The sequence below is a fragment of the Zingiber officinale genome, chromosome 4B (assembly GCF_018446385.1).
Source record: "Zingiber officinale cultivar Zhangliang chromosome 4B, Zo_v1.1, whole genome shotgun sequence".
NCBI lineage: Eukaryota > Viridiplantae > Streptophyta > Magnoliopsida > Zingiberales > Zingiberaceae > Zingiber > Zingiber officinale.
This window is the reverse complement of record NC_055993.1, coordinates 77,266,921-77,275,882: the sequence shown is the minus strand read 5'-3', so window position 1 is coordinate 77,275,882 and position 8,962 is coordinate 77,266,921. Positions and strand designations below refer to the sequence as shown.

Sequence of the window (8,962 nt, the reverse complement as noted above, 5' to 3'; positions counted from 1 at the left end):
TTTATCCTGGACATAATATGAGAAATTGGAATGTACCACTTATGGTTTGGATATTAGTCATAGTCAATTTATTTCTTTTGGCTATATACTTGTTTTGTTTGTTGGTTGGTCTAGTTAAGTAGTGCTAGTGTTGTAATGTGATAAAGAAATGTAATGATGGATGATGATATTTGAATATTTTTTTTTAATTTTTGGATGGATTTTGTAAGTTGTAATGAATCAATTGTTTTGAGTAGTTCTATACATATTTACTTTTTTGAATTGTTGTACTCCGTCTTTGATGCTACATATTTACTTATGAATTGCTCTATATAATTTTAGCTCTAAATGGGCTGCCAAATTGGATTGGTCTCTGTTCTTAAAATGAGCAGAACATTATGCTGCAGTTGGTTGTAGCAATTATCTAAACTTTTTTGAATTGTTGTATTCTGTCTTTGATGCTATATATTTAGTTATGAATTGCTCTATACAATTTTAGCTCTAAATGGGCTGTCAATTTGGATTGGTCTCTGTTCTTAAAATGAGCAGAACATTATGCTGCAGTTGGTTGCAGCAATTATCTTAACTTTTTTGAATTGTTGTATTCTGTCTTTGATGCTACATATTTAGTTATGAATTGCTCTATACAATTTTAGCTCTAAATGGGCTGTCAATTTGGATTGGTCTCTGTTCTTAAAATGAGCAGAACATTATGCTGCAGTTGGTTGCAGCAATTATCTTAACTTTTTTGAATTGTTGTATTCTGTCTTTGATGCTACATATTTAGTTATGAATTGCTCTATACAATTTTAGCTCTAAATGGGCTGTCGATTTGGATTGGTCTCTGTTCTTAAAATGAGCAGAACATTATGCTGCAGCTGGTTGCAGCAATTATCTAAACTTTTGGTCTTTTCCTTTTACATGGATGGGAAATACTTCTGCTTCTGATTCGCAGTTGTTTTTATTTCTCAAAACATGATAAATTATATAATTAATTATGTTTATTATCATGTTTATTTCACTTGATGTTCTACCATATGGCATTTTTTTCTAATTTTTGATTAGTCCATTAACCAGCCACCTGCATGTTTTCGTCATCAGGTATGAACGCTGATTCTGCTTGCATGCAACCAAACACCATCTCATCCTTCAAACCGAATGCTTCTGCTTGCAATGAATTTGATGAGCAAAATTCATCAAGGTGGCAGCAGTGTACTTGAATGCTTGCAATGAACTTGATGTTATTTTGGGCAAAGAACACATTTTAAGCAGTGAGATTAGACTTATTAGGAAAAGGAAGAACTTGATATCAGATAATACATGAATTAGGAATACAACTACTCAATATTATACAGACTAGTATATTATACAGATATATCTCAGTGTCATCTTATGTGCAATGCACATACAAGAAATCAATGAGAGATATAGCCAGAATTAAAGAAAAAATATGTAGCATCAAAGACACATCAAACACAATGCCATTAGAGTTGTCAGGATTTTCATTTCCATGAACTGCATCCAGCATCCACAAGTAAATAGTTTTGGATGTCAGATAATACATAAATTAGGAATACAACTCCTACTCAATTACCAAAGTACATAGTTTTTAATGTCAGATAATACATCCATTAGGAATACAGTTCCTACTCAATTACCAAACTGTCATCTTCTGTGCCTCTTACAAACTTTTTCAAGCACTTGAACACCACGCTGAAAAGAGTAAGCGAATAGTTTCCAACCAAGATATCCACGCAGTAAAATATCAGCCTAATTGGATAAACAATATAAACAGTATATGAATGATAAAAAATATGATACCACAACATAAAATAAAAATTAAAGCAGTATGTGAATCAGATTAACAATATAAGAAATAAATAATATGACATCCATGTAGCTAAATTTGTTTGATCTATAAAGTTAAGAAGTTGATCTTTGTGAGGTTATTTTATGCAATAATATGATGTTTAGGATTGTAAAATATAACAAAATATATCATTCACTACTCTTCTAATTGTTTGTGTACATTTTGTGTACTGTGCTACAATCACATAATCACTCAAAGCTATGAAATCTGGTTTATGCGCTGTGCTACATTAACAGCAAGTAAAAAACTAGCAAGTATCAAATCTCAAAATTTTAAACCCACACTAAAATACCTATTTGTATTTTTCTTTAATTCTCAAAGGATGATAAACATTCTCTACACATAGTACTTTTCAATAAAATGCAGAGCAGTCTATACCAATATCAAAGTCGATTTCCAGCACATCAAGGTGTCCAAGCAACTTTATATTCTATCACCAGACTTCGCATGTAAATCCAGTGGCTAAGAAAAATGTCAAGTAAATGAAAATTACTAATAAACAGGAATAATGTGCATGAATGCAATCTTATTTAAGAGGTGAAGGATTAACAAAAGTTATACACACTACGTTTCAATAAAGTGCAGAGCAATGTATACTAATATCATAACACTAAAAATATAATAAACACAATAAACCAATCAAACATACCAACAAAGCAAATAGATGAATACCAACCATAGTTAGCATCCTAATGCATGTTATTAGAACCTGTAACAATAAAAGTAATTATTAATTCCATTTTCTCAATAAAACACTATAATTCAACAGAAAAAACTTTGTCATACCAGATATAGATGTCAAATCTGGTTCATATATATCGTCAACGCTGTTGTGACAATTATCTTGAGTTGACCTGATAATTAACACATTGTCATATTTATAAAATATAATAAAATTAATCTGTTCTTGCAAGTAAAATTATAATATAATTGCAGAATTAATCGACACTTACCCTTGCTGTAAATTTGGACAATTACGCTTGTCATGTGACACTCCTCGATGCCCACATCCATGACATAGCCTGGAATTTGAGGTTGATTTCTCCTTCGCTGATTTCAATCTCTTCCCACATCCCTTTGTTCTAACTAAAGAAGGATCAATAATACCAAGACCCTCATCCATGGATTTCTTCCTTTGACTTCTATCACTGCATGCTCTACTAATATTCAACTCTTGAATTTTATTATAGATACAATCAAATTGTTCATCCAAAAAGGTTGTCCCCTCATTAGTCAAAGATGCATCATCAATTAATACTGAAGCTTTATAGGATAACCTTGAATGTCTCGACATCAAAAACCTTTCTGGATCTAGATCATCGATGACATTTTGCTCACCCAAACCATATACTGCTCCAACTTTTGCATCTCTTGTCCATCGCTTAAGTATATATGTATCGGGCAAATGAAACACTTGGTTGATACGAAAAAAAGCTAACATATGCCTGCATGGAATGCCCTCGAACTCGAATTTTGTGCAACTACACGATATGTAATCTCTTTGTTTATCATGCGTGAGCACCCTTGATTTGGAGGAAGAAAAACTTTGAAATTTCATCACATGGTAAACCACTGAATCAACACCTGTAAATGCATGTTGCACGTAATAACCGACTCTCGGTCATCTCACTTTGAAATTCAAGCCATTTCTTTTTTGTGTACACCTTAACCATTTGAGTTTCCATTAGCCAGTTTGTATTAATCTTATGATGCTCATTCATATCAATATGGTCTGCAACCAACTCATTATGTCTTTGGTATCTTAGTGCTCTATTAAAACGGGTGATAAAATCCATCAATGAGTTCTTATTTGAGACATATCTCTTGAAAAATGCATGTGAGCCTTCGGATCTTTGACTACTTGACATTCCAGCACAAAATATATGGCTAAAATATATTGGCACTCATCTGTGTCGCAGTTCATACATCAAAGACAACCAATCATTATTCCCTAAGTTAGCACACTTGATAGCTTCTTCCCATGACTTTTCAAAATCATCAGGTGTTGTAGAATTTGCAATGACATTCTTTATGTTTTGATAATGGTTTCGGAAAGTCAAAGGGTCCAATTTATCTGGGAATTTATTCAATATATGCCACAAACAATATCGATGTACTGTTTGAGGGAAAATCTGTGCAATAGCTTTTGTCATAGCAGGATCCTGATCAGTGATGATAATGTTTGGTGCACCTTTTGGCATAGCTTCTAAGAACTTTGTAAGCAACCAAGCAAACGAATCAGTTTTCTCATCACTAAGAAACCCACAGCCAAAAAGAATTGTTTGATGATGATGATTAACTCCTACAAATGGTGCCAAAATCAAGCCATATCTGTTGGTGTTATATGTTGTATCAAATACCACTACATCACCAAATACACTGTATGCTCTTCTTGATACATGATCAGCCCAAAAGCACCTACTAAATCTGTTATCTGAATCAGTCTCGTAATCAAAGAAAAAAGCCGAATTCTTCTCTTGCTCAGATGTAAAAAACTCGATGAGTGTTTCAGCATCAATACCCTTTTGTTCATCCCTTAGATTTCTTTCAAAGTTTCTAATATCTCTTTCTGTGCAACATACACACTCAGGTCCTCCATACTCTATCTCTAATAATCTCATTTGTTGACCAGTTGGCACATTTGCCTCTGAAAATTGTTGAGTTAAAGCTTTCTTTGCAGCAGAAACATTACGATGTGAGCGTAGCAAATGCACCTTTGATGGAGTTGCAAGTGGATGATTATGGGTTTCTACAAAATTACTGACAACCCAATTAGGTCCAGTTTGTTTCTTGACAAATGCAATATTTGACTTACATCCCGTTCTAACTGACCCACGTGCTCTTTCCCTTGTCAGTTGATCAACTTTTGTATGTTTATTCCACCGCATTAGATCTGTATGCCCTTCTTTAAAGCATACAATTTGTTTCCATGTTACTTCATTTGTTATTTTATTTTTCTTGCTCGTGTGCATCCTTGAAATAAATCCGGCTTCTCTTGCGTATTGGTTGTAGAATGAATATGCATCCTCTAGTGATGAGAATTCCATTCCCATTTGTGGCTTTCGATCTTCTGAAACTTGGGGAATGTATTCCTGATCATCAACTCTAATTTCTTCCATTTCTAGGCGCCATCACATTATAATTGACAAAATATAATTAGATAAAAACCATAATTAAAACCTCATTATTATTTACATAAGTAATGGAAAATATATATAGTATTCAAGTGACAATATATGGAGCATTCTAAAGTTTTGATTGCAACTTAAAGCACTGCAGAAACCATAAATAAACAATTAGGTGCAGACTTCTTTATAATATCACGCATAAGGGTAGTGTGAAGCTAACTAATTTAGTAGACATTATAGGAGAATGTCTAGTTATAATTCCTATGCCTGTTGAGTTATTTGGCCAATGTGACTAAGAACAGAAATGTTACATCAAAACAGAAACCATCAAAACTTATAAAAACATTGATCATGCACACTGATATTGTTAATTGATCTTATAAATTCTTCCCATTTGATAATTCCTATGCCTGTTAAATTCAACAGAAAAACTGTATATTGCAAAATATAACATAACAAATCACAGATTCATCTTAGAGGAACAAAACTTCAAGTTAAATTAAAGTGGAGTATCAATCTGGTGCGGACACTGCTACAATAATTTAAATGAGAAACGATAACATAATTGCAGAATCTGTGATTTGAGACAGCTGCTGGTTGTACCTGCAAAGAAATTGGTTGCGTTGAGAGACGGAAACCCTAGATAGGCCGACAGCTGCTGGACGAGGATGGCTGCGGCAAGTGGGGCGTCGAAGTCTTCTCGACGTAAGGCCGAGAGCAGCACCCGCGAGGGAGGATCAGTAGAGGGCGGCGGCCGAGAGCAGCACCCGCGAGGGAGGATCAGTAGAGGGCGGCGGCTCAACGAGAAGGAAACCTCACAGAACTTGGCGCGTTAGGGCAAAACCCGCGACGCGAGGGAGAGAAGCTGAGGGCGGCGGCGGCGAGAAGAAAGGCCACGGCGAGAAGAAAGGCGAGGAGGAAGGCGAGGGCAAAACCCACGACGCAGAGGGAGAGGAATTGGGCGCGGCGGCAGCGGGAAGAGAAGAAAGTCGAGGAGGAATACGCGTTAGGGCTTAAGTGGAATAGTGGCAGCGTTTTCTCAGCTCGTGACGCGGACTTTGCCACGAGGGCGGTCCGCACAGTTCCGCAAGTTTTGTTCCGCAGCGGAACAAAACTGTATATATATATATTATTACAATAACCGACAAATTCGGGTACAATTACAAAGATCTCCACAACGAAATCTTCTCAATTGTTTGATACCCAACGCGGCCGTTGCTTGAGCTGCACATTATCCAGCTGCACAAATGATAATAAATTAGAATATAATGGAGTAAGAATATACGCAACGCGGTCTGTTCGTTAGAATGGTCACTAGAAAAAACAAGATCAAGCTCGACTGCACTGCTTAGGTTGGTCAATTGGAGCTGCTGTAGAGCTTATTCCTCATGGCGATCTCCTTCTCCAGCTCCTCCAGGCCACCCACCTCATCCAGCTCCTGCAGCAAACGACGACGAGGTTAGATATACTCCGTCCTGTTCCCTAGCTACCATGTCGCTGTGTTTGTGCACTGCAATATTATCTATCTGGATGAGGCGCGGCCTGACCTCAGGCCCCAAGAACAGACCGTAAGGCACCCCCTCGAACTTGTTCATGTGGTGGATCTGTCAGAAGCCACGCAAAAAGAGTTTATAATGCATCATCTGTTGAGTCGGCGGTGGCGGGCAGTGCATCGTACCTGGTGGGCGGCGGCGACCCGGCGGAAGTAGGGTATGCTGGCGACGGGGCCCACCGGGAACCTTCGGTGGACCAGGCCGTCGTGGACGAACATGTAGGCCATTCCGAACAGCGTAATCCCGAGGCCCTGTAGGTGTTCGCCACGGCCAGTTAGACGAAGTGATGATAGCTTAACTAATTTGGATGGGCAGGCTTACGGCGCCGAAGCAGAGGCCGGGGAGGAGGCCGGGGTTGAAGAAGCCGTAGGCCGCGAGGGCGATGGCAGGGACGGCGTTGACGATGGCGAAGACGTCGTTGAGCTCGAAGGGGCCGTCGCGCGGCCGATGGTGCGACTCGTGCATGTGCCACAGAGAGGCGTGCCACAGCGCCCGGTGCGCCCAACGGGCCCATAACTCCATTCCCACCTGATCAGTGATCATTCCGGCCAAGAAATTAAAGAAAACGAGGGTTTTGGTGAGCAGCTAGCCTCTTACCGCTGCGCCCACGGAGAGAGCGAACGTCGCCAACATCTCCGTCGCCGGGACCTCGCCGCCCTGCAACACAAATCGATCTCTCTTTCGCTAACTAAAGTACAGATATATATATTGAGTAGAAAAATTAGCTATGGAAGGGAACGAAATCAAGATTAACCTCCATTTGCCAGGTGAATCGGTAATAGACGGCTGCGACCGCCATGGAGGTGATGGCGAGGCTGGACATCACCGCCGCGATTAGGTACGTCCGCCGCCCCGCCTCTTTCCTCACCTTTCTCTCCGCCATCCGATGGTCAGACGCGATTCGCAGCTCCTCTTTTCCTTTCACCTCCACCTCTTCCTTAATCAGAGCATCGGCCATAGAAACGCGGCCCCCATTACTCTCCTCCTCCTTCCACTCTACCTCCCTGAGCACAAAGCGGACAGAGGCGGCCGCTCTCCGACAGCACGGCTGGCGCGTGGTAGCCCTGCCGCGGGGGATCCGAACAGGGAGTGAGTGGAAGAGAGAGAAGCAATCGCTTGAGGTTCCGTGAGGCAAACGGCAGGAGATTGCAGCGACGACCGCCATGGCTGCTCCTATTTCGGATGGCAAAGCAATTGGACTATTAGTAATGCCTAGATGATTTATACAGTGGCGTTGTCGTGAATTATTCTAAGAACGATTGATTTTTTTATCCTATAACAATTGATATTTACCATCAGAGGGTAGCTGAGCCTGTAATTATGTGATAGATTTGTAACATAAAGTAAAGGTTAAATCTAAAACGATGAAAAACACCCTTTTATACCGGGCTTATTTGATACCTAATTTACTTTCTTCCAATGACAGGGTGATAGATTTCTCCTTTTACAACATGTGCTACAATATACTTTAATTAGTTATCATAAATTAGTCCAGTTGTTATCTACATGAGTACTATTTGTTGTAATAGATCTTAAAATCATTTCTCAACAAATAAAAAAAATATCTTCTTGGGTGTTTAATTTTCTCTATGGAAAGTCACTATGGTAGAACAAATACCTCCATTATTTATCTATTTTTAGATTATGTGGAGCCGGAGGGTCGTTAAGATGATGACTACACCTTTTATTGTAATATGTACTCTAGTTGCCACCCCACAACTGATACAATTAGTATCTACATATGGTATTGCTGTAAATAGATTATGGTATCGATCCCCAACGTGTGCGCAATACCTCGTTAATCTCCTAACATCCACACAAAGGGTCGTTTTGTTGGGTGAAGCCCAGTATTTACCTTCCTTCTAGATTGCGTGGGGGTAGTCCTGAAGGATCTTAGGGTGAGGATTATCATCTTTTACTATGATACATGCTCTGATTGTCCCAAGGGTAATAGTGCTGTCAAACACTTTTTCAATTTTTCAAACATCTAGGGATTAAGTACTAACCTAATTAAATTAACATATACATTTTTCTTAATGGATGATTGACTTAAGAATGTTAAGTTGATCAGCCGCTTGCCACAAACACTTTTATATATATATATATATACAGTTTTGTTCCGCTGCGGAACAAAACTTGCGGAACTGTGCGGACCGCCCTCGTGGCAAAGTCCGCGTCACGAGCTGAGAAAACGCGAAAACGCTGCCACTATTCCACTTAAGCCCTAACGCGCATTCCTCCTCGACTTTCTTCTCTTCCCGCTGCCGCCGCGCTCAATTCCTCTCCCTCTGCGTCGTTGGTTTTGCCCTCGCCTTCCTCCTCGCCTTTCTTCTCGCCGTGGCCTTTCTTCTCGCCGCCGCCGCCGCCCTCAGCTTCTCTCCCTCGCGTCGCGGGTTTTGCCCTAACGCGCCAAGTTCTGTGAGGTTTCCTTC

At 39.6% G+C, this 8,962-nt stretch overlaps 1 protein-coding gene across 2 annotated transcripts; it reads right to left on the bottom strand.

Moving 5' to 3' along the window:
- Positions 1-6,292: 6,292 nt before the first annotated feature.
- On the bottom strand, positions 6,293-8,268 carry LOC121975201 (beta-carotene hydroxylase 2, chloroplastic-like). Of its 2 annotated transcripts, XM_042526685.1 has the most exons (6): positions 7,285-8,268; positions 7,128-7,187; positions 6,852-7,058; positions 6,656-6,781; positions 6,525-6,581; positions 6,293-6,415 (listed from the first exon to the last, which is right to left on the bottom strand). In XM_042526685.1, the coding sequence occupies exons 1-6, from the start codon at positions 7,693-7,695 to the stop codon at positions 6,335-6,337; spliced, it is 942 nt and encodes a 313-aa protein (XP_042382619.1). In that variant the 5' UTR covers positions 7,696-8,268; the 3' UTR covers positions 6,293-6,334. The 2 variants fall into 2 exon arrangements, with proteins under 2 accessions (XP_042382619.1, XP_042382618.1); XM_042526684.1 differs by having other exon boundaries at positions 6,405-6,581.
- Between the last annotated feature and the right edge of the window lie 694 nt (positions 8,269-8,962).

Coding starts and splice junctions, on each gene's coding strand:
- LOC121975201 (XM_042526684.1), bottom strand. CDS start 7,695: ATGGCGGTCGTCGCTGCAATCTCCTGCCGTTTGCCTCACGGAACCTCA. Junction 7,059..7,127: donor CTCTCTCCGTGGGCGCAGCG/GTAAGAGGCTAG, acceptor ATCACTGATCAG/GTGGGAATGGAGTTATGGGC. Junction 6,582..6,655: donor GGGTCGCCGCCGCCCACCAG/GTACGATGCACT, acceptor GGCTTCTGACAG/ATCCACCACATGAACAAGTT.